The sequence below is a fragment of the Lontra canadensis genome, unplaced genomic scaffold (assembly GCF_010015895.1).
Source record: "Lontra canadensis isolate GAN:19392208 unplaced genomic scaffold, GSC_riverotter_1.0 scaffold23, whole genome shotgun sequence".
Lineage (NCBI taxonomy): Eukaryota > Metazoa > Chordata > Mammalia > Carnivora > Mustelidae > Lontra > Lontra canadensis.
In genome coordinates, this window is record NW_022631017.1 from 5726265 (window position 1) to 5750404 (window position 24140).

A 24140-nucleotide genomic window follows, 5' to 3' on the forward strand; every position below is an offset into this window, starting at 1 on the left:
AAGTCAGCCCTTGCCTTGCTGAACCTCAGCACTGCCTCCCTCCCCGCCCCACTCCCTCCATCCCCGCCAGAGCCCCTGGCCCCATCCCCCCTCCCCATCCCACCACCTTGCGGGCCTGCTCCAATCCCCGGCAGGCGTCACTGAGGAAGGTGAAGGATCTGGGGGGCGGCACCTCGTGGATGGCAGACACGCGGTTCCGCAGGCTCAGGGCGAACTCCTGTGCAGGGGTGAGGTAGATCAGCGCCGCAGGCAGCCCTCCACCCCAGCCCTCTGACCTTCTCACCCACGAAACTGTCCCCTCCCTGCTCACCCGGGCCTGGTGATGGAAAGTACATCTCTCGTTATAGTCTTGAAACCGCTTCTCCTGGCGAGCTGCTCTGCTAACCTGGGAAGGACGGGTTGAGAGGGAGGACTCTCGGGCGCTTTGATGGGCAGGGTGGGGCGAAGGCACCCTGCATACAGACCTTCGGACGCTTCACCCAGACCTTTCCATCTAATCCTAACTCTGGGAAGGAGGTCCCCCTGCAGGGGAGGATGCCAAGGTGTGGGCACAGAAACCAGCCCAAAGCCACCTACTAAGCAGGGGTGCCAGGCTCTGACGCGAGGCATGGGCTCTGCTTGGCTCTGGCCTCGTGCCTCCGGGAATGCACAGCCCTCCCAGGACAGAACTCCCAGCACGTGTCGGCCCAGGTGGCTTCGGTCTTCACACAGAGCCTCCGTCCCAACAGTTGTTCGGCTGCCCAGGACACAGAGCCATCTCTGCCCAGGGCCTGCAGCCACATCCCATGCCGGCTGTGCTGGGGCCCCCTGGCCCCGGCCTCAGCCCCTTACCATGGCAGAGCAATTGTAGTAGTCTTTGTGATTTGGCTTCCAGGATTTGAGGCAGCGCCAGCAAAATCCATGGTTGCATTTGGCACAGGTCATGCTATGGAGGAAGGCTGGTCAGAGGGCTTCTGCCCCGGGTCAGGGCCACACCAGGAGCCCCCAGATGAAACCTGGAGGCCCCACCGAACCCGCCCTGGCCCCTCTGTGCCCTGACAGTCTCTAACCTCACCAAGCCCTAGTGAGCGCACCCGAGCTTCCCAGCCCCATGCGGTGCAGACTTAAAAATAGGGGAAGGAGTGTTAAGGAGCAAGAGTCACTGGAGGGCACCAGGACCAGGCTGAGTAACTGCTGTCCTCTGCTCAGCTCTCTGGTGAGCCCCATGGGCCCCCTGCCCCCATACCACCAGGCCTCCCACCTTGTCCCATGCCCTCTGACCCCCCTCAATTCCCGCAGTACCCCCTCTTACTGCAGACACCCTTCGTTCTTCTCGATGGGAGCCTGGCAGCTGGGACAGCGCTTGGAGATGAGCTTGGCCAGGTGCTTGCTCTGGGCCTCCACGCTCATGCCGTCATAGTAGCCGCCGTCGTCGACCCACTGGGACATGTGGCTGCAGCTGGCAGGGTAGTGTGCCTAGAGCAGGAGGGGGCAGGGAGGACAAGGCTGAGCCCTGAGCCCGGGCCCAGGGTGGTGCTGCAGGTGTGCAAGGGAGGGGGGTCACATGTGGAGGCCTGCAGGGGGAGGAACAGAGCTCGAGCTGGTGGCAAAGCGTAAGGACAAGGCATAGCCTGTGATTGTATATATGTGTGTGTGTGTGTGTGTGATGGAGAGGAGTGCTGGCAGGGGAGGGGTGCAGGCCATGCTCAGGGGCATGGCTAGGTAGGCACCCACCTCAGGGAAACTACAGTTGAAGCAGGAGGCCCAGCCACACTTGGAGCAGGTGGTCCCACAGCCCAGGCCCTGGCGGCACAGGATGCGGTCGCAGCCCTGGGGGTTGGTGCACCAGGTCAGGTTGGAGCAGCTCTCCACGTAGCCACGCAGGAGGGCCTTCTCATACTGTGGGGACACAGACGCCACCCGGTGAGGGCCCGGCTCTCCAGGACGCCATACATCCATAACCACCGCCCCTCCCCATCCCACCCCATGCACGTCAGTCCACTCCCTGGGGCCCATCGCTCTGGCTGTGCAGCACAGCCTCCCACAGAAGAGGGGCTACCTTGGAGATGACGTCCGGTGAGGAGACAATGGCCCGGATGAAGGCTCCGGTGGGCTGCGCAGGGCAGTCAGCAATGGGGCAGGTGCAATTCAACACAAGGTTCTGCTCAATCCGAGTTGTCAGATACTCATTCCAGCAAGACTGGCGGGGGAGGGAGGGGCTGCTCAGGGACAGCAGGGGAGCAGCAGAGGACACTGGTGTCCTGGTAAATCACCTAGCACCCATCCCTGACAATGCGGAAGGCCAGGCACGAACCTGCTCCAGAGCCAACCGACCCTAACCTTTCTGGCTTCTGTGGGCTTTCCTGGGATTGGCCCAAATCACAGCTGCCTTTGAGAATGTGTTGGTCAAGATAGTGGCCTCATTTTCGTTATTGCTGGGATGCACATGGAGGGAATGGGTAAGTGAACCAAGAAACAGGAGATGATTCAAGTGCCAAGAAGGATTTGGAGAAAGCAAGAAGGTTGGAGAGGAAGGAGGCCTAGGGGCCACAGGGTGCCTTTCCCCCACCAGGTGGCTGGCCTTGGACACTATGAACGTTGCTGTAGCCTCTCCTCCCAGCTCCATCTGCTCGCCTGGCTCCTCGGTGCTCCCATCTCCCCAGACTCAGCCTCTTCACAAATAGCCTTGCCCACCGCATCCCCCCAGTCCCAGTCACCCACGTCAGAAGCCTCAAGTCTCTCGGACCTTTCTCTAGCTCCCACGTCACTGCACCACCCTAAACCAGGCCCTTATCTCCTCACCCCTAAACTGCAGCAGGAGCTTATCCCCATAAATGCTCTTCCTACCCCGATCCCTCCTCCATGTAATCCCCGCTTGGTTCAGGTGTGATCAGCAGCCTGCACCTCCTAAAATACCCCATTAATGACTCCCTTCCTTCCCAATGCCGAGTGTGCAGAGTTTTCCAAGATGGTGCATCTAGACCCCGAGGGGACCCCCTGGTACCAAAGCTCCAGGGTAAATGGAAAGTGCCTTACCCGGACTATTTCTACTCAAAGCAAAGCACTAAACAGAATAAAACAAAACCCTTTTTATAGTGAAAGAAACCCAGATAAACTAGGAAGTTGAATGCAGAATTCCTGCATTTTTTAGATAAAACAGGAAAATGCTCCAAGTTCAGACCACACACTTGCAGGCACACAGGGTCCCTTCGGGCATAGAGGCCTAAGACTGGCCTCTCAGTTTGGAGCCCATCCCACTTCCCTAAAGAGCCTCTGCTGTAGGCTTGCTGTAGTTTCTGCTGTCCTCCCTGTCCAGCCCACCTGGAATGCAGTCTCCAGCCCATATCCCCCTCCTGCCTCGGCCAACCCTGCCTGTCACTCAAGGCTCACACGCAAAAGCCCCAAGCCCTAGGATTTCCCTTCTCTTGAGTTCTCTTGCATTTCAAGGTGCTGCTCGGCTGTAACTTATTCACCGGCTCCTCCTTGACTGGGACTTCTCCAATGAGTCTGTTTTCCCCAGGCTCCTGGTCTCTACAACTCTTTAGGGGGGACTGTGTGGCCCAGCATCCTGGGCCAGCTTCTGTTTCCCTGTGGGATGCTAGCCAGGCCACTCCACTTAATTCCAAATTCCCCTGTCCAGGCCCAGACAGGTGTCCAACAAAAACCTCAAATTTCACATGGCCAGAACAGAATGAATTTCCCTTCAAAAACCTGCCCTCCACACCAAGCCCCACCCCAACATCTTGTTCAACTCAGTAGAGAACACATCTCGGCCACCCAGATGCTCTGGTCAGAACCCAAGAAGCACCCTTGATTCCCTTGTCCTAAGTCCCACGTTGGCTCAGCCAAGTCCTGTCGGCTCTGCCTCCTGATGTACCCTAACCCGTCCACTTCTCTCTTCACTGCTGACCCTGGGCCAAACTCCCACCACCTCCTGGCTCTTGGTACAAGAGTCTCCCGATGGGTGCCCTGTTTCCATGTCTGATCTGTCCAAGCCTTTCTTCCACACGTAGTGATCTTTTCAAAAATATAAATCACATCCTTCCTATCACTATCCTGCTTAACCCGCCGTGGTCTTCTGTAAAGTCAAGCCCACTGTCTGCCGATCCCAACACAACTGGGCCCCCGTCTCCCTCCAAAATCTCTCCTTTGGCTATCCCACCACAACACCGTGCTTTAGCCACCAGGCTCAGCTTCTTCGCATTGGCTGTCCCCTCTGTCTGCCATATTCTTCCCTTAGATAGTCCCCTCCTCAGGATGGCCTTCCCTGACATCCCCAATCTGAAGTCCCTGACTGGCCCCTCCCCCACTCCTCAACTCAGTCACTGACCCAGTTGTATTTCCTTCCTGCACTTGTCATGAAAGCGTGAGGGAGGGCCCTGGAGCAAGACCACCCAAGTCCGAATCCTGACCTTGAGCAGGTGACCTCTCTTCCGGGCGCCTCCATCTATCTCCAGCAAAAATACCTACCTCACACGACTACCATGGAAATTAAGCAAGATAATGCATGTATCACATTGGAATGGCCCAGAACATGTCCCCCGTAAGTATTAGCTGCTTGTATTATTAGCTCTTGGGTTATTTCTTGCTTGCATTTCCCCACCCCCTCACACAGCACCCAATGCTGTGCATACAGTGAGTTTGTGACAATTATTAATTGAACAATAAAGTGAAAGCAGAAAGGAAATAATTAAGAACCTGGAGAAAGGGAGCATAGGCAAAGGTGTGAGAAGAATAATGAAGCCGAGAAAAAGGGAGGACAAAAAAGTACCCGTATACACGCCTGCCAGCACGCACGTCCCGGATCACCCACCCCTGCGGGGACGCTGGTGGCAGAGCAGCTAGATTCATGGCAACAAGCATCCTCATCCTGTTAAGTTGAGGTATTTGGGCTTAGCATCAGTTCTATGAGCTGTGAGGCAGGGAACATATGACACTCAGCACCCCGGCTCCCTTCACCTTGACCCCTATTCCCCAGCACCGAGCACCACTCACTCCCCATCTACAGCCTTCTCTGCTCTGCTTTACAGTGGCAACACCTGGCTTCCAGTAATTCCCCCTATTTCCATGCTGTTCTCTGGTTTACACCATTTCCTTTCATTTTTATGTTCAATGAGAATATACGGTAAGTGCTGATGTTCTGTGATAAACAGACTTGGTGATCAGGAAACCATAAACCTACGGTCATCACCAATTTACTAACACGTCTCATTTATGAAGCACCTTGATGTACAGTTTACATGTGTGCATCATCTATCTACCTATTGTTCTCAAACTCGGCTGAACACTGGAATCACCTGCATTTTTTAAAACTCGAGATGTGGGGCACCTGGGTGGCTCAGCAGGTTAAGCCTCTGCCTTTGGCTTAGGTCATGATCCCAGGGTCCTGGGATGGAGCCCCACATCAGGCTCCCTGCTCAACAGGGAGCCTGCTTCCCCTTCTCTCTCTGCCTGCCTCTTTGCCTACTTGTGATCTCTGTCAAATAAATAAATAAAATCTTAAAAAAAACAAAACCCTCAAGATGTCTAGGGACACCTGCATGGTTCAGTTGGTTAAGCATCCAATTCTTGATGTCAGCTCAGGTCATAATCTCAGGGTCATGGGATTGAGCCCTGTGTTGAGCTCTGTGGTCAGCACAGAGTCTGCTTGGTCCCTGGCCCCCCACTGTCTCAAATAAATAAATAAATACATTCTTTAAAAGAATAAAGTAAAAAATAAAAAAAATGTAAAAAAGTAAAATAAAATAGAACTCCAGATGCTTGGGTTTCACCTCAAGATTCTGATTTAACTGCTCTGGGTTATAGTTTGAGCATGAGGATTCTTTTTTTTTTTTTAAGGGTCAGGGAGAAAGGGCAGCGAGAGAATCCCAAGCAGGCTCCATGCCCAGCATGGACAGCCCAATGCGGGGCTCGATCTCACAACCCTGAGATCATGATCTGAGCCAAAATCAAGAGTCGGATGCTCAACCGACTGAGTCACCCAGGCACCCCAAGCATGAGGATTTGTAAAAGTTCCCAGTGATTCTAATACGCAGCAAAGCTTTACAGCCATGGATCCCTATCGCTGGACCCCGACAACCACCCTTCCCCTTCCAAGTGTTGAGGCTGAGGCACCACTTACAGATGACAAAACCAGTTTGAGAGGGACTAAGCGGGCTGTCCAACATTGCCCCGGCTAGGAGATGGCAATGCTGGGGCAGAACACCAGAGTTGCCTAGGAACTGTGCTAGAGGTGGAAAACCAGGGGCCGCCGAGAAGCAGGTGGGGCCTCACCTTACAGCAGTAGTGCCTGCAGCACAGGGAGGGCAAGTCGTCATCAGGCTCCAGCGGGCTGACACACACAGGGCAGTGGTCAGGGCGTGCAGGGGCGCCCTGGGCCTGGGGTACGCACAGCCCAGCCGCCAGCAACAGGGGCTCGGGGTTATCACTGTAGCTCTGCAGCAGCTGTTCAGCACCCCAGTGGGAATGAGCCAAAAGATGCTGAGCCACATCTGGCTCTAGGTTCAGCATCTCTTGCACCTGCCGTACGGTCTGCTCCATCAACCCTTCAACCTCCTTGGGGCTCATGGTGCGGCCTGCAGGCAGCTGGAGAGATGCCAGCGCAGCTACGGCTTCTGGGCTTGAGGGGAGAGAAGAGGCAGCCATCAGTCTCCCTGCCCTGCTCATCTACTAAATGAAACCCACCCTCTCCCAGCCCTCAGCTCCTCACTTGTGCACCCCTGCTTGTACATGCTTAACCAGCCTCAGGACGACCACCCAGACCCACTGTCAGAGCGTGGCTCTCCATAGAAGCATCTGTAAGTGAGGGCTGAGGCTGGCTGTCACAGTGATTCGGGCATTCCAGGAATCTGGTGGGCAGTCATCAGGATGATAGGTGTGGACGGGATCCCCACAGTGGATGGGATGATCCCACTGTAAACCCCACCCCAAACACCAGCAATCCATCTGGTGAGAAAACCAGTGTCTACAGCCTTACTTCTCCAAGTATGGGCCAAGGACCAGCAGCCTGCATGTCACAGGGAGCTCTACTGAATCGGGATCTGCCTTTTAATGGGATCCCCTGTGGTGTGTATGCAAGTGACTCCTCTAGAAAACTCACTTTACACACGGTGCAGAGGATAGGCATAAAAGCAGTGCCGAAACAACCTGTGGTGAACAGGATGTGATGGGACAAGCTTTAGGGGTGCCAGCTAATTAGGGGGATCCGACGGCAAACTCCTCTTGGAACAGGCTTCTTGAAAACTAGTTTGTACATTTCACGGAGCTGAGTGAGTCATCAGCACTCAATACGTATCTGTATGATATTCCATTTTTGCTTAGAACGAAAGACATCCATACAGGAGCTTGTGTTTGGGTCCCTTGCCTAAGGGCTGGCTCCTGGGGGACGGGAACAGCAAAGCCCCTGATCAGGAAGGAAATGACAGTGCTGACAAGGAAATGAGGACTGGCAAAGTGGAGAAACAACAGAGGCAGGAAAAACGGGGTAAAACAAAGAAATCAAGCATCTTTCCACCAAAGAGCCTGACTTTGGCACTAAACCTCCTCTGGACAGCGCCATCTGTCCTGGGAGCCCATCCCTCCCTACTGGCTTGGAGCCCTTGCAGCTGGGGAACGGGACTGAGAACAGCTACCTAGGCTTGGAGGTCTTGGTGGTCTGGCTGCCACAGAAGGGGACCTCTGCCTGACCCTGGCAAGGCCCCGTAGGCTCTGGCGTGGCATACGTCAGGATCTGGGGCCGGTCGTCACGCCGTTCCACATAGCCCTGGCCCAGGAGATGCAGGATGCAAGAAAGGACATCTGTACTAGTACAGGCCACGCCTCCTGCAACGGTGTGGCCCAGGCTTCCAGGGGGGTTTGGACCCTTCTGCCAGGCTTCCAGCACCTGGATGGGACAAGAGGAAACAGGCAGGCTACTTTTACCTAGAGGAGCCAGCCTGCCTGGGTTCGATGCTCGGCTCTTCCACTTACTAGCTGCGTGACTACGGATGTGTTACTAACTGTCAGGCCTCACTTTTCTTCTCTGTCAAATGGGAATAATAGTAAATGATAAAACTAATACCACCACCATCACCTATCCCATAAGACTGCTGCGCAAATTAAATGACTTAATCACGCAAACTCTTGGAAGAGGGCCTGGCACATGGTGAACACTCATGTCTCATCTCTACCTTTTGTCTCATAAATGCTCTGTCAGGAAGAGAAAACCCAGATGCAAATGTCACCCTAGAGTTCTCATACTGAGAGAGTTTACCTTCCCTTGTGATGATCCCTGGCTCTAAGCCTCAACCCTGAGCCTGACTCTCTCCGTCCCCTAACTTCACGGTCCCCTCTGCCTACCAGACAAACCAGCTGATCAATATGGAGGCCCTTTTCCCCATGGGCTTTGAGAATATGGACAAGAAGACAGCTCAAGAGATTCCTCTTCTGTTCCAGAGTTCGGCCCTCATCCTTCTCGACGTTCAAGTACTTCTGGGACGGTATCAACCACAGGGCCTCCCCACAGCGCTGGGGCCCAGGCGTCCGAAGCCGCAACACACCTGGAACTCACTCCCAGTCAGCACCCGAGGCGGGGAAGGGAGAGGTGAGTGGCAACAAAGGGGACCCCGGTTCTTTCCCTACCACACGCCCAACATGAGTGCCCCATCCCCTAGGAGCAGCGGCAAAGCCCAGCCCCTGTTGACCTACCCCTGGGTGGAAAGCCCTGACCCTCGTGCAGGGTCAAAGGGCCATTGTCTGAGGTGAGCGGCAGAAGTGCCTGGAGCAGCAGCTCTGGGGTGAGGTCAGAATTCTTCAGCAGGGTCTCTACAGACACCTCCTGGTGAGGAGAAACAGGGGCAGTCAGGAGTAGAGTCAGGGGAAAGGAAAATAAGAGGGGGAAGGCGGGAAGAAGGGGCAGAGTTTAGAACAGTGGCAGACAGGGGGAAGAGAAGACAGAGGCCAAGAAGCTGAGGCACCTCTGTCTCATTGAAATACAACAGCAGCCACATCTGCACAGTGGACACATGCAGGGTCTGGTCCCCAAACTGCAGCTCGGCCTTCCCCAGCCACGTCCACTGCAGCCGCCGATGTGGTCCCATGTCCAGGACTGGATGATTCTGACCTGGGAAAGCACGGAAGAGTAGAGACAAAGAGCAGGGGAAACGAGGGGGTTAGAGGCTGAGGCCAGGGTGTACCATTAGTCAAGCTTCGCTCCTGCTGATCTCTGTGGGGAAGAGGGCCCCCAACAGAAGTAACCTGTCAAGCTTCCAGAGCTCAGACTCCTCTGTGCCTGCCTCCCTGGCGAGCCACACATAATCTGGGAGCCCACCCTGTGCTTCGCCCCACACCAGGCAGGCTCCACGAAAGAAACACCAGAGAGAAGAGACCTGGCTTTTGCCCTCAAGGAGCTGACAGTTTATAAAGACCCACTAGGCTGCGTCTCTTCCTCCTGCTGTGTTACAGCTCAGGCAAGATGAGCCCAGATATCCACTCTTACTAGAAAGCAAGGATGCTGTCAAAGCTGGACAGTATCAAAAGGAGTGAGTCTGAGAGGTGCTCTCTGGCCAAAGATGGGGCAGTGTGAGCATCAAGAAAATAACACCTGTGCTGGATTGAAACATATGAAATATTTTAAAATTCATGAGTTCATCATGACATATTTCTTTTTAAAAACCACACTGGCTATCTCTTCGGAGGATGCTAGAGGAACCAACACATTATTTTGAAAACTGGTTCAGAGTAAGGGGGAGGAGGAGAGAATCAAGCCTTTCCTATATAAACCATACTTCAGGGTAACCAGGAAGTTGAGAGACAACGTTGAACCTCATACGACAAAACCAGAATGGTGCAATCCGTACACCCTAATGAAATGACAGCTGAGCAATGGCAACCAGTGACCGCCTTGTGAGAAGTTGACAGGAAACTATACATAATGTGCAGATCAGACTTGCAACACTGAAACCCACTGATCCATCTTAAAACATCCCAGACACAGGTAAAAGGACACGCTACCACCTATGAAACGCTCTTGCCCCAGAAATCACACCCAAATTGGAATCAAATTCTATATCTAAATATCTGTTTTCCAGAAATGAAAGAGACAGAGGAACAGGCCAGAGGACACCACGTGGATATGGTCAGCAAAATCCACCCTGTGGATGACTCTTGTGTGGCAAACAATCTAGTTTCCTCTATAGACAATTGCAAGGGAGCAAAAAAGGAAGGCAGGATCTATAGATTACTGGAGATGAAAGGTAGAGCTCGATCAAATGAAGGTGTGGGCTTGGTGTAGATCCCCAATTAACAACTCATTTTGAAAACTTGAGGCAGAGGGGGGAAATATGGACACTTTACTGTCTGATATTAGGAACTGTTATTAATTTCTCAAAGTTTGATCACTGTAGTGCCCTTGCTTTTAAAAACAGAATCCTTGGGGCACCTGGGTGGCTCAGTGGGTTAAGCCTCTGCCTTCGGCTCAGGTCACAATCTCAGGGTCTTGGGATCGAGCCTCACATCGGGCTCTCTGCTTAGCAGGGAGCCTGCTTACCCCCAACTGCCAGCCTCTCTGCCTACTTGTGATCTCTGTCTCTGTTAAATAAATAAAATATTAAAAAAAAAAAACACAGAATCCTTAATCTTTTAAATTTGAGAACTGGGGAAAGTGGGTGGGGGGTGGGTGCCTGGGTGGCTCAGTGGGTTAAGCCACTGCCTTTGGCTTAGGTCATGATCCCAGGGTCCTGGGATCGAGTCCTGCATCGGGTTCTCTGCTCAGCAGGGAGCCTGCTTCCCTTCCTCTCTCTCTGCCTGCCTCTCTGCCTACTTGTGATCTCTGTCAAATAAATAAATAAAATCTTAAAAAAAAAAAAAGTGGGTGGGGGGGTACAGAAGAAATGAGATTGGCCATGAATTGACCCACGTGTACACTGGAATTTATTCCGTCTACTTTTTAAAAAAGGATTTATTTATTTATTTGAGAGAAAGAGGAAGAGAGAGCACACACAGAAGGAAAGGGAGACAGACTCCCATGAGCAGGGAGCCCGATGGAGGGCTCAATAGCAGAACCCAGGGATCATGACCTGAGCCGAAGACAGATGCTCAGTTGACTGAGCTACCCAAGTGCCCCACATTCTGTCTACTTTTGCGTATGTCTGAAATTTACCATAATAAAAAAAATTTTAAATGAGGGTGAAGGTAAGCCATTCTCAAAAACTGATAAAAGTTTTTCACCAATACTCCCTCAATGAAGAGACTTTTAAAGCATATACTTAGGGGGGGGATACCTGGGTGGCTCGGTTGATTAATCATCTGCCTTCAGCTCAGGTCATGATCCTAGGGTCCTGGGATTGAGTCCGCATCAGGCTCCTTGCTCAGTGGGGAGCCTGCTTCTCCCTCTGCCCCCCTGCCTGCCACTCTGCCTGCTTGTGCACACTCTCTCTCTCTGACAAATAAGTAAATAAAATCTTTAAAAACTAAAAAGAAAATTAAAAAAAAAAAAAGGATATACTTAGGGAAGGAGACGGAACTCAGAAAGAAGGATCAAGATGTAAAAGGATTAGTTATAGAAGCAACTAGTATAATAGCAAATCTAAACACCAACCGAATAAGACAGTGATAATAATGACTCTTTGGGAGGTAGGAAAAAAAAGATTGCCCTAAAATATCAAACAACAGTAACAATTAAGATGGGAGTGAGAGTTGCAGTTAAGATTTTCTATGGCCCTGGGGCGTCTGGGTGGCTCAGTTGGTTAAGCATCTTCCTCTGGCTCAGGGCATGATCCCACGGTGCTGGGATCAAATCCCACATCTGGCTTTCTGCTCAGTGGGGGTCTGCTTCTTCCCCTCACTCTCCCTCTGTATTCTCCCTCTCTCTCTCTCAAACAAATAACTAAATCTTTATTTTATTTTATTTATTATTTTTTTTTAGTAAGAGGAGTTTATTATTTATTTTTAAGATTTTATTTATTTATTTGACAGAGATCACAAGTAGGCAGAGAGGCAGGCAGAGAGAGAGGAAGGGAAGCAGGCTCCCCGCTGAGCAGAGAGCCCAATGCGGGGCTCGATCCCAGGACCCTGGGATCATGACCTCAGCCGAAGGCAGAGGCTTTAACCCACTGAGCCACCCAGGCACCCCATAACTAAATCTTTAAAAAAAGATTTTCTATGGTCCTTTTATTGCTCGGGAAGTTTGGGGAGTGATACTAACAAGTCAAACATACAGGTTACAAACATAAGGGTAATCAACTACAGAAACAGAATATGTGACTTCCAAAACTGGTAGAGACAAAAAAAAAAAAAAAGGAATTAAAAAAAAAGCACAAAAATCCAAGGTAGAAATGTATCTATAAATGTGTTCAATTTATTATTCTTCTTTTAACTATATTCTTTTGTGTATATAAAATATCTAAAATTTAAAATTATAAGAAAAGTAAACTAAAATGTAAGAGCTTAGAGGCGCCTGGGTGGCTCAGTGGGTTGGTTGGGCCTCTGTCTTCAGCTCAGGTCATGATCCCAGGGTCCTCAGCAGGGAGCCTGCTTCCCCTCCTCTCTCTGCCTGTCTCTCTACCTATTTGTGATCTCTCTCTCTCTCTGTGTCAAATAAACAAATAAGATCTTTTAAAAAGATCTTATTTTTTATTTTAAAAAAATAAAAATAAATAAAATGTACGAGCTTAGCAACAGAAGCCAAATATATCATTACTCACAAAAATTATAAACAGACTAAAATTGACAACTCAAAGGAGAGAGTGTTGAATAAAAAACAAATTCTAGGTATTTACAAGACGCCTGCCTAAAATAAGATTATGGCAAACTTAAAAGTAAATGATACTGGGAGATATTCTGATGACAGCAGAATATAGCCATGGTTTTGGAAGTATCTCACCAACAGATTGCTTATTAGTAGTGGCAAGGGGAAAATATTAACTATACAGTGGGGAGTCAACCCACCTCTTGATCAGGTTGTCAAATTCACATTACAAAAAGCAGCAGATGGAAATTGCATGCTTCCAAATGAAACACACAGAGGACATAATGTCACTTACTTAGGATTCTGGCCCGGAATGCATCACCTGAATCTAATTATGAGGAAATATACAAATTTAAAATGAAAAACATTTAGAAAAATTTAAACAGCTACACTTCCAAGGGTGTCAATGTTGTAAAAGACAAAAAAAAAAAAAAGGCTAAGATATTGTTTCATGTTATAGACACTAAAGTCATGACAACTAAACATAATAGATGGTTCCAGACTGGATGCTGTCCTGGACTAAAATATAATTAAATAAAAAATTCTGACAAAATTAGAATGTGGAAAATAAAGTATTACACCAATGTTAAATTTTAAATTTTTGAAACTGATAAGTTAACTATTATGTAAGAGAGCACCAAGATTCTTAGGAAATCTATATTCAAGTATTTACAGGCAAAGGGCCAGTATATATGCAATTTACTGTCAGTGGTTTGGGGGAGAAAATGTGTGTGTGTTTGTGTGTGTGTGTAAATACACATTTTACAAATGTATATACACACAAAGAGCAAATGATAAAAGCAAATGGGGCAAAATGTTAGCACAAGGTAAACTTGGATAAAGAGTATGTGAGTGTTCTCACGTGATGGGTGGCTCAGTCGGTTAAGTGTCTGCCTTCAGCTCAGGTCACCATCTCAGGCTCCCTGCTCAGCGGGCGTCAGCTCCTCCCTCTCCCTCTACCTCCCTCTGCCCTCACCCATCTCATGCGCTCTCTCTCGCTCTCTCTCTCTCTCAAATAAAGTCTTATTTTTAAAAAAAGAGTGAGTATTTTTGTATTATTCTTACCATTTTTCTGTAAATTTGAAATTATTTCCAAATTAAAAAATTTTAAGTAAAAGGATAACTGAATTGTTCACCTAAAATGGTTAAAATGGAGGGGGTACCTGGCAGGCTCAGCCAGTGGAGCATATGACTCTTGAACTCAAGCCCCACACTGGGTATAGAGATTACTTAAAAATAAAACCTTTAAAAATTGGTTCAAATGGCAAATTTTATGTAATTCATCTTTCACCACATAAAAGAAACATAATTACCATTCTCCCCTGACATGGCAAAAGGATAGAAAGATATTCTGGAAAAACCCTAACCAAAGAAAGCTGGTATATTATTAACACCAGATAAAAATAGACTTTGAGAGAAAAATCTTTACTAGAAAGAAAGAAGGTCATTTCATAATAATAAAGTTTAATTACCTTAAGATTTTAAACCTGCAGGGGCACCTGGGTGGCTCAGTGGGTTAAAGCCTCTGCCTTCAGCTTGGGATGGGATCCCAGGGTCCTGGGATGGAGCCCTGCATGGGGCTCTCTGCTCATAGGGGAGCTTGCTTCCCCCCCGCCCTCTCTCTCTCTCTCTGCCTGCCTCTCTGCCTACTTGTGATCTCTGTCAAATAAATAAATAAAATCTTTAAAAAAAAAAGATTTTAAACCTGCATAGTCCATTATGGTAGCCACATGTGGCTATTTAAACAGGTTAAAGTAAATAAAATTAAACACTCAATTCCTCAGCCAAACTAGTCACATTTCAGTAGCTACAAATGGCCATCGTAACTGAAGGGTGCAGAAAATAACTTTCCCATTACTGTAGAAAGTTCTACTGGACAGCACTGTTAAATGACTTTAAACTTTATTTTATTTCTTAAAAAGATTTTATTTATTTACTTGAGAGAGAGAGAGTGGGGGGGGAGGAGCAGAAGGAGAGGGACAAGCAGACTGCCCCATGAGCACGAAGCCCAACACAGGGCTTGTTCCCATGACCCCAAGATCATGACTTAAGCCAAAACCAAGAGTTGGATGCCTAACTGACTGAGCCATCCAGGCGCCTTTATCTAAACTTTAATTTTTAGAGAGAGAGAGAGTGCAGGGGATGAGGGGCAGAGGGAGAGAGAGAATCTTAAGCAGACTCTGTGCCCAGCACAGAGCCCAAGGAGTGGCTTGATCTCATGACCCTGAGAACATGACCTAAGCCAAAAATCAAGAGTTTGGACCTTTAATCAACTGAGCCACCCACCAGGCACTCCTAAACCTTTATCTAATAACATAGTCAAAAAATATATAAAGCAAAGCTGACCTGATAAAAAGTTTAAAAATTCACTATTGGGGCACCTAAGTGGCTCAGCTGGTTAATCAACTGCCTTTGGTTCAGGTCATGATCCTGGAGTCCTAGGATCGAGTCCCGCATCAGACTCCCTGCCCCGCAGGGAGTCTGCTTCTCCCTCAGACCCCTCCCCCATGCTCTCTCTCTCTCAACTAATAAATAAAATCTTAAAAAAAATAAAAAATAAAAATTCACTACCAAAATGACAGATCTCAATACACTTCTCCCAATAATAGGTCAAGCAGACAAAAATGAGTAAGGTGACAGCAGATTTGAAGAATACAATGAACAAATCAATATGGTGGAATGTGTAGAAGCCTTTAACTGGCAGCTGAAGAATACACATTCTTCCTAATCACACACGGAACACTTAGAATATCTGACCTTCTGCTAGGCCATAAAGGAAGTCTCAGGACACTGCAAAGATTCAGAATCAAAGAAACCATGTTCTTTAGCCACAATGGAACGAGGGTTGAAACCTAAAACAAAAAGACAACTAAACGAAGAAAAACTGGCTTGGGAATTTTAAAATATACTTCTAAAAAAGTAACAGGTCAAAGTAGAACTAAAAAATACTAAATACTCATACACAGCATAATAAAAACTTAGGAAACATCCCAAATGTCCATCAATAGCAGAAAGGGTAAATATATTCATACAATGGAAAGGAATCCACAATACAAAAAAACAGAGTAATGATACAACAACCTGGATAGCGCTCACAGACATTACACCCGCTGAAAGAAACTGGACACAGCAGAATATACACCTTATTATTCTGTTTATATGATGTTCAAATACAGGCAAGAATCCCTGGTGATAAAAAGAAGAAGAATGGTTTCTCTTGGAAGAACATACTAACTATTAAAGGGACATGAAGCAGGAAGTCTTCTGGGTGCTGGAAATGCACTGGGGGTGGTTATGGGAGTATATGTGTCTATAAAATTCATTAAGTCATAATGAAGACTTGTGTACTTTACTGAAAACTATTCCACAAGAAAAACAAATCTAAACAAAACAAAACAAATTGAAACTGAATGCAGCTAAAGCAATGTTGAGAAGAAAATGAATAGCCTTAAACATTTTTACTTGGAAAGAAGACTCAAAGGATAAAAATTAAGTAAGCATGCAACTTGAAGTTAGGAAAAGAGAAATGGAACAAATTCATACAAAAGTGTAGGCAATGATGAGAGACACTAAGAAAGATCTAACCCACCTTTTCCCCCTTTCCTAGGAGACTGCTGTCTCAAGAGACCACTTTTCTTCATATCTACATATTCCTGTCCACAGCTCCTCTCCTCTTTCTTTCCTGCCACCCCAAATCTCACCCCAATTGCCTGTCCCTATCTCCTCACTCTGGCTGTAGAAATTGGAGAAGCGGTCAAGGGCATCACAGAATTCAGTGGGAAGGCACTTTCTGGGATGGTACAGGTAGCAGAGTGGGGAGACCGGCCAGCAGCGTGGTGACAGGACCAGTATGGAAACTGTTGGACTTGAATCTTCGATAAATAGTTCTTTCTCAGCCTCCTCTTCCTCTGCTTCCTCCTGAGAGACAGAAGGATTTCAAGGGCTCTTGGGCTCCCTTCTTTGGTCTAGTCTTTTGCTCTCCTATTCTCCCACTCATTTCCCTTGCTCTTACCTCCTCTTCTTCCAGGCCCTGTTCCTCCTCATTCTCCTGCTCCAAGAGCTGCTGATCGAGCCGCTGGAGCTGGAAGAGGTGGAACTGGCGCTGCAGCTCCTCGGACGTGCTCAGGCTGCGCAGCATCTGCTGGGGGAGGCGGTTGGGGAAGCAGAGGCCGATCTGCTCCAGCACGGCCCCCTCCAGCCAGCTCGAGCCCACGCTCAGGAGACGGTCGGCCATGTAGTGCCTGCAGCACACGCAGAGCGGGCCGAGCCTCAGTGCAGCCGCTCACTAGGCCAGGGGTCCTGCCACCCCATCCAGAACGTAGGTTCCTCTGTTGCAGCAGGCCTGGGTCACAGACCCTGCCTCCCCACTCCCTCCCTGCTTCCTTTTCACCCCTGTCCCACCCATCTCTGTATCTTAATCTCTCCTCTCCACTGCCTCCTCCCACCTCTTCCCACCAAGCCTCAAATCTTCACCCTCTCTAGACTCCACCCCTCTCCTCCCCTACCTCTTAGACCTGTACTCACTGGTAGAAGTGCTCAAAAGTAGTAGCCAGCTCCAGGCCAGAAAGGACCATGATGGGCTCCAGGTGCCGCTGAAGCCGCCCCAGCATTTCCACTCCGGGGGCTCCACCAACCAGGCCGCCCTGGATCTGCTGGTCGATGTGCCTGGCAAACTGCTCACTTATCTGGGGGCAATGGAAAGGGCACCGGCCAAGCATGAAGAGGGCATGGAGCAGGAGAGGGGGTGGTGAGAAGAGTGAGAGGCAGAGAAAGAGGCGAGCGTGCACTGGCTGACCTGGCGACTGAGAGGCTGGGGGTACTCACATGGGCAGCGGTGAGAAAGGACTGCTGGAGCAAGGCGCCCGAGAAGCCACTGCACAGAGCCACCGTGAAGGCTGCCCGAGGCCCAAAGAGCTCCAAGCCTGCTCTCTGCAAATGCTCATAGAGCTTACAGTATCGAGGCACGAAGTCGGGGGCCCTCCAGGCTGCAGCCAGGAACCTGCTAACCTGAGAAGGGAGAAGAAGGACCAGCAGATGCCACAGGCTGGCTGTGGCCCCGTCTCAGACCGCAGCTTCCTTGCTCTCACCTGCCCCTGCACCACGCTCAGCCAGCACTGCGTTATGTTCCTCAGGCTGCTGCTGGGAAGGGCTGCTGAGGGCCCGGGGCTCCGGTCCCGGGCCTTACTGTTCTTGCTGACTGTGGAGACAGAGGGCAAGGGAAGCGGCTCTGTATCAGCCCTGGAGTGAATCAGGGGTCTAGGGTACCGACCCCTGGAAAGGCTCAGAGCAGAGCACTCGGGGAGAGCAAGATCCAAGATGGGGAGGAGCCAGGCACCACCACTGCCCAGTTTCTTAGCTCGAAAGGCCATTGCGGGGACTTACTGGGTCGAGTGGATGGCTCAGGAGAAGGCTCGGGTGGGGGCTCCACATGTACCAGCAAATGACAAAGGCGACGAACTCGAGAGGCAAAGGATGCTGCTCGACTCAAGGGGTACTGAGAGCTCTGCCTTTGCTCTAAGTACTGATCCAGCAGCCAGCCCAGGGAGCTCACACCCTCTGCATCTAAAAGAAGATAGGTCAGAAACAGGTGATGGGAAATAGGGGGACAGAGAGCCCAGGAAGAGGAGAGAGAAGGCCCAATTACACAAAAAAGTCAGAGGTGGCCGGGCCCCAGGCTCACTTCAGCTGGAGTCTGGGGGGGTGCTAAGCAGGTGGGGGTGGGGTGGAGGAGAAGATTCAAATACCAGAGTCTCAGGGAGCAGTCCCTGGGGCAAGAAGGAGAGGAACACTGAGGTGACAGGCCTTCAGGGATAAAGACAGTGACCAAGAGAGCCAAGAGCGTTAACTCAGGTGATCCCTGGGAATCATTATGAGGGGCTGGTTAGTGGGGCCAGCGGTCGGGGTGGTTACCGGGGGAGGTGATGTTCTGCACCAGGGGGCTGACCAGGGCCTCCCAGCAGGTCTTGCCCAGTGCTTGGGCGGCCTCGTCATCAGGCAGGAAGCGATCAGCAAAATTCTGCTCGTGGCGCAGAACCCTGTTAAGTCTGGGGATAAGGAGTGTGGTCAAGGGTTTAAGGCACAGGCTTCTCTGCGGCCTCTACTCAAGTGTGATCAGCTCCCACTCTTGTTGTGCTCGGTCCCCTAACCAGCCTGCTGCCACCAGCACACACTTGCCACCTGTGTTTCCCTTTCCCTCATGTCCTAGCTGCTGCTTTACCTGCAGAAGTCTCCCACCACCTACTTTTTTTTTTTAAAAGGATTTATTTATTTATTTGAGAGAAACAGTGAGTGGGGGAGAGAGAGGGAGAAAGAATCTGAAGCAGACTCCATTCTGAGTGTGCAGACCAATGCGGGGCTCAATCCTATGCCTGTGAGTTCAGGACATGAAGCAAAACCAAGAGTCCCATGCGACTGAGCCACCCAGGCACCCCTCCCACCACCTCCTTCTTAACAGTGTCCTCCCAGTGTATTACCCTCTCTTCCCCCCAACCCAGCCCCCCTGCCTGAGCCACCCACCGGGGACAGAGCTGGAGGAGGCGCTTGCGGTCCTCTGCTATGTCCCGGCTCCAGGCTTGTGCCCGAATGGTATAGAAGAGACATGTCCGGCGACACAGCTGCTCCCGGAAAAGTGGCCAGAAAGTGGGCTTGGGGCCCAGAACCTCCACGCCTCGAACCCGGGTGTCGATGCCGCCCTGTAACATGCAGACTCATCTACCACCTAAGCCACCTGGCCACCAAGTGCTACCTAAAGAAAGCCAGGTCTCATGCCCTGAGTTCCCCGGAGGCCCATGAGACATTCCCACATCTCTGGAACTCAAGAGGCTCCCGGGCCATCCCCCAGCAGATGCATGGCCTGAGCCTGGCCCCCGCACGCTGGGGAACGCCATCACTGTGAACACCCTGTGCTACCCCTGGGCTAACATGGTCCCCAGCCCAGGCCCCTCCCTCGCCCCACCTGCTGGCAGCGCTTTATGCGGATCTGGATGACAGGCCAGAAGCGGTTCAGGTTCTCTAGGAGGACCACCCGGCTGGCGGACGGCATCACGTTGACCTGATGGGGGAGGGGAAAAGGAGAGAGGGCTGTCCACTCCCGGCAGTGCAGCTGGAGGGACTACTGTGATGGTGTGTGCGCTTTACTCATGCACTGAGCCCACAGACCCGTGCTGGTCTGCTTGGTCCCCTAACCAGCTTGCTGCCAAGCACAAGCACTTGTCACACACACACTTGTCATCTGTGTTCCCCTCCCCTCCATGAACCCTGCTCTCACTGCTTAGGAGGCAAAGCCTGCCTGGGAGAAAGAATGTGGGAATCCTCCAGGGACTGGGTCCTTCCAAAGAGGTCCTGGGACAGAAGGATGGGGAGTTAGATCAAGGGGGGGGCACCAGGGTCCCCACCGTGTTGAGCTCAGTGCTGATGGAGCTGGCACTATCGCCCCCAAACACCACCACCCTGGCCGGCATGTAGCTTGAGTCCTCACTGGCCACGAGCAAAGTCAGCTGCCTGGGAAAGGAGAAAACAGTCAGTTAAAACTGGGGCCCTGCTTTTCGAAATGACTTCAGCCCACCACTTCCTCCTCAGACTCCTGCCCTTCTGCTGCCTCCTTAAGTGTCAGTCTTCCTAAAGCCTCTGCTCTCCTCTTACCTTCCCCTAACGTGACTATTTAAAACCATAGTTTCCACCCAAAACTAATATCCTTATGACTCAAATCCACATCTCTACCCTAGACAACTCCTCTCAGCTCTCACACTATGTACTCAACACACACGTCCACGTCAGACTCCACAGGCCCCTCAAAGTCAACACGCATAAATGGAACCATCAATCCATCCACAGAAGCCTATCCCTCTTCCTACATGCCTCTCCGGAAGAAAACTGCCATCTCCCTAGAGTGCTCTGTCACTGTGACATCCCCCATTCATGGCTTTCCTGTCAATGGCTCATCTGGGAGATCTGGCCCTTGAGATCTGTCAGTCTGCCACCCTGTCGCAAGGCCCATTCCCTTTGCCTAACTGAAGACATTCATTTCTCAATGAGACCACACATAAACCTTCCAGCTCTCTGGCCTCCAACCCAAACTCCCATAATTGCCAGGGTGACTTCTCTTTTTTAAATTTTTTTTTAAAGATTTTACTTACTTATTTGACAGAGAGAACACAAGCAAGAGGAGAGGCAGAGAGAGAAGCAGAGTCCCCACTAGGCAGGAAGCCCGACACAGGGCTTAATCCCAGGACCCTGGGACCATGACCTGAGCTGAAGGCACACATTGAACTGACTGAGTCACCCAGGTGCCCAAAGGGTGACTTTTCTAAATACTACTAATAAAAAACATCTAGGGGCGCCTGGGTGGCCCAGTGGGTTAAGCCTCTGCCTTCAGCTCAGGTCATGATCCCAGGGTCCTGGGATTAAGGCCCGCATTGGGCTCTCTGCTCAGCAGGGAGCCTGCTTCCCCACCCCCCCACCCCCCACCTGCCTCTCTGCCTACTTGTGATCTCTGTCTGTCAAATAAATAAATAAATAAATCTTTTTTTAAAAAACCTAGTTTTGTCTCTTCTCTTTTTTTTTTTTTTAAAGATTTTATTTATTTATTTGACAGACAAATCACAAGTAGGCAGAGAGGTAGGCAGGGAGTCTTCTCTTCTTTAAATCCTTCAGTGGCTCCCCCAGTTTCAGAACAAAGCTCAAACTTCTTAGCTCACAAAACTCTCTGTGGTCTGGCTCTGCCTAGTTTTCTGGCTTTGTCTCCTGCCATTTCACAACATACACCCTACATTCCAGCCAAACAGAGTCACTTAAACTTCCCCCAAACATGTCGTTGTGCTTCTTACTTCCATTTTGCACATATGCTGTCCCTCTGCCTGAACTAGCCAATGCCCTCTCTTTATACATCTTTACATAGCTAATTTCAAAGCTCAGTTCATTTAATCCCTCCTTATGGAAGCCTTCTCTCACCTCAGGGTTCGTGTCACTTTTTCTTACTCTTACTGATTTTCCAGCTAGCTCCCCTACAAGACCACAAGTTCCCTGAAGATGGGTACCATATCTTACTGTGCTCAGAGCCCCAGACTGACCTAGTGCCTGACACAGAGTGTATATTAAACAAGTACCCATGGAAACAGTAAATAGGAAAGTTCTCAATATCCCTCAACACCATGCACAGGGCAGTGACATCTGTCCCTGGCGGGAGGAGTCATGTATATGGGCGCTTGGAGAAGGTATACTGGGGTGTCCCAAAATATCCACGCATACGTGTGTGTGCAAGCACATGCGTGTGTGGGCATGTTCCTACCTGACAAGAACGCCCCGGTGCATGTGCAAGGTGATGTAGTGGGAGCCGGTGCTGCCATTGGACTCCCAGTAGGTCTTGGGGTTGCGGTCCGTCAGCTTGCTGGCCCGGTGGGGGTTGGAGGACACCTCTACCTTCTCCCAGCACTTGTCCTCCTTCACCTCCACACTGGAGCCTGGGGATGGGGGGGCAGGGGTGGCTGTCACAGCCTGGTCACTTGAGAGGGAATATAGGCAAGGGATGGGGAGAACAAATACTGGGGTGCAGGCCAGGAGAAAGCAGATGGGGGCACAGACCCTGGCAGAGATGCCTGAGGAACACGTCAAAGAATGGGATGTTGATGGGCTGATGGGTCCGTCTGTGGTCTTCGATCTGGCCCAGCACCATCTGCAGCCAGAAGAGCAGAGAGAAGGGGCATGGGGAGGAGGGAAGAATATGAAGAACACAGAGAAACATGTAAGGAGAACAAGCCAAGGGGCAAAAAACACTCAACCCTCTTCTTCACACATTTGGGCAGAACAGGACGATCGTTGGGTAACAGCTGGGAAACACGTGCCCAGATTTGCCACCACTTGTGCCAAACAGGGACCCACAATGAATCCCCTTCCCCTGCTTCTGGCTCATGTTCTCCCTCAGCTCTGGTCCCCCGAGTCTCCTCACCTGAATGCAGCCAGCCAGGATGCTGGAGGTGAGGTTGCTGTAGAGCTGGGCATGTTTCTCACATTCTGTCACCAGGTCCCGGAGCTCACAGGCCAGCAGCAGCTGAGCTGAGTGCTTGTCCAGGACTTTGGAGAGGGCCTCCTTGGCTCCCAGGCAGCAGAGAACCACAGCGTAGTCCTTATGCATTGAGGCCAAGCGATGCAGAAAGCAGAGCAGCTCCTGGACGATCTGAGCCCAGAGCCACAGGGATTAACATATGGGAAACAAAGGGTGGGCCCCGGAAGGGACAAGGGGGGGCTTTAGAAAAGAGAACATGGTGGATGAGATTTGGGAGAAAGTTGAAAGCACAGGGAAAGGAGAGTACCCAAGAAGGTTGGGACAGAGCAGTAGGGTGCTGGGACCCCCGAGCTGGCAGAGCCTGGGCACAGCTTCCAACGCTCCTTCCTGCCGGGCTGAAGCTCTCTCAACAAGCCACCTTGGTGCCTGAGCCTCGGTCCACAACGCACAAACCCAGAAGTGTGGAGAGTGAGAAACGTTTGGACTGGTGAGTGTGGGCTTCTCCTAAACCCAGAATCTAAAATCCAGCTGCACCCAAAAGGTTTATACTTCAAAGTCCCCAGTTCTGAGGACTCTTAGAGGACAGTACTTCCTCTCCGCCCCTCTCCCTGTTCAGACCCACCTAGAAAGGCTGCACTTGGCCATCCAAAGCCTCACAAGGTAGCTGGTGCCCCAGAAGCTGCCTTTCCCTCCCCCACCCTCACCAGAGCTTTGGTACCTCAGAGTCACTGCTAGGGCCACTGAGACAGTTGAGGCAGGGCTCCAAGACCTCGTGCCAGGGGAGGACCATTGCCTCAGGGTGATCCAGCAGCCGGGTCATGATCCTGGTGAGAGGAGAGAAACAAGCAAAGTCCCTGCGGTCTGTCGGCTCCCCGCGCCTCTGATGCATGGGTGCCCCAACAGGCCCCCTCACCTCAGTGCAGTCAGCAGCAGAGTTTTGTTGGGCCCCGGGGCGTCCAGAGCCCTCAGCAACAGGAGGAAGGGCTGGGTCTCCTGCTGGAGGCGCTTGAGGAGGGGCCTCACGGCGCCCCCTGGGCCACCCTCGTGGCATAGCACCCGCTCCAAGCCCAGGAGGAGCTCTGCGGATGGGCCCCCCACCAGGGATCGGATCAGGCGCTCAGGGGACCCATCCTGGCCCTGGGCACCAGGGGTTTCCAGTGCTGCTGCCCAGACACATGCGAGGAAAAAAAACGAGCATGAAAAGGAGGCATGCGAATTGGTCAAACCAAGAACTAGGCAGGTTCAAAAAATCACCCTTCGGTTTTCCTCCTGTCAGGAGGATGTGTGTACTTTGTACCAAACTGTGGGGGATTTTCTTCTCTGGCCCCAGATCTATAGCTAGGTGCCCTCTAGGAAAAAGCTGAGTATGGCGAACACTGTCACGTTCAACACAAGACATTTTTCAGCTCATACAGTCATACAATGACCTGTTATTAT

The 24140-nt window shown here is 50.8% G+C and overlaps 2 protein-coding genes across 3 annotated transcripts in view; both read right to left on the reverse strand.

The window, feature by feature from the left end:
* LOC116870342 (cullin-9-like) overlaps positions 1-924 on the reverse strand; it is a 2620-nt gene extending 1696 nt beyond the window's left edge. Inside the window, exons 1-3 of the mRNA XM_032861949.1 lie at positions 832-924; positions 311-385; positions 104-217 (exon numbers count right to left, since the gene is read on the reverse strand). Of these exons, the coding sequence (XP_032717840.1) occupies positions 104-217; positions 311-385; positions 832-924 (282 nt within the window). The remainder of the gene's footprint in view (positions 1-103; positions 218-310; positions 386-831) is intronic.
* Positions 833-24140, reverse strand: part of LOC116870436 (cullin-9) — a 34205-nt gene continuing 10897 nt past the window's right edge. The window contains exons 11-34 of one of the 2 annotated variants that reach the window (XM_032862125.1): positions 23617-23866; positions 23422-23527; positions 22647-22874; positions 22283-22373; positions 21990-22161; positions 20098-20203; positions 19659-19754; positions 19220-19395; positions 18614-18747; positions 18086-18265; positions 17791-17900; positions 17528-17710; positions 17228-17388; positions 16716-16944; positions 16432-16621; positions 8934-9079; positions 8665-8794; positions 8317-8516; positions 7611-7861; positions 6253-6598; positions 2039-2179; positions 1714-1878; positions 1282-1455; positions 833-925 (exon numbers count right to left, since the gene is read on the reverse strand). In XM_032862125.1, the coding sequence (XP_032718016.1) occupies positions 1288-1455; positions 1714-1878; positions 2039-2179; positions 6253-6598; positions 7611-7861; positions 8317-8516; positions 8665-8794; positions 8934-9079; positions 16432-16621; positions 16716-16944; positions 17228-17388; positions 17528-17710; positions 17791-17900; positions 18086-18265; positions 18614-18747; positions 19220-19395; positions 19659-19754; positions 20098-20203; positions 21990-22161; positions 22283-22373; positions 22647-22874; positions 23422-23527; positions 23617-23866 (3959 nt within the window). In that variant the 3' untranslated portion in view covers positions 833-925; positions 1282-1287. Of the gene's footprint in view, positions 926-1281; positions 1456-1713; positions 1879-2038; positions 2180-6252; positions 6599-7610; positions 7862-8316; positions 8517-8664; positions 8795-8933; positions 9080-16431; positions 16622-16715; positions 16945-17227; positions 17389-17527; positions 17711-17790; positions 17901-18085; positions 18266-18613; positions 18748-19219; positions 19396-19658; positions 19755-20097; positions 20204-21989; positions 22162-22282; positions 22374-22646; positions 22875-23421; positions 23528-23616; positions 23867-24140 lie in introns of those variants that run through there. The other variant, XM_032862126.1, reaches the window with a different exon arrangement.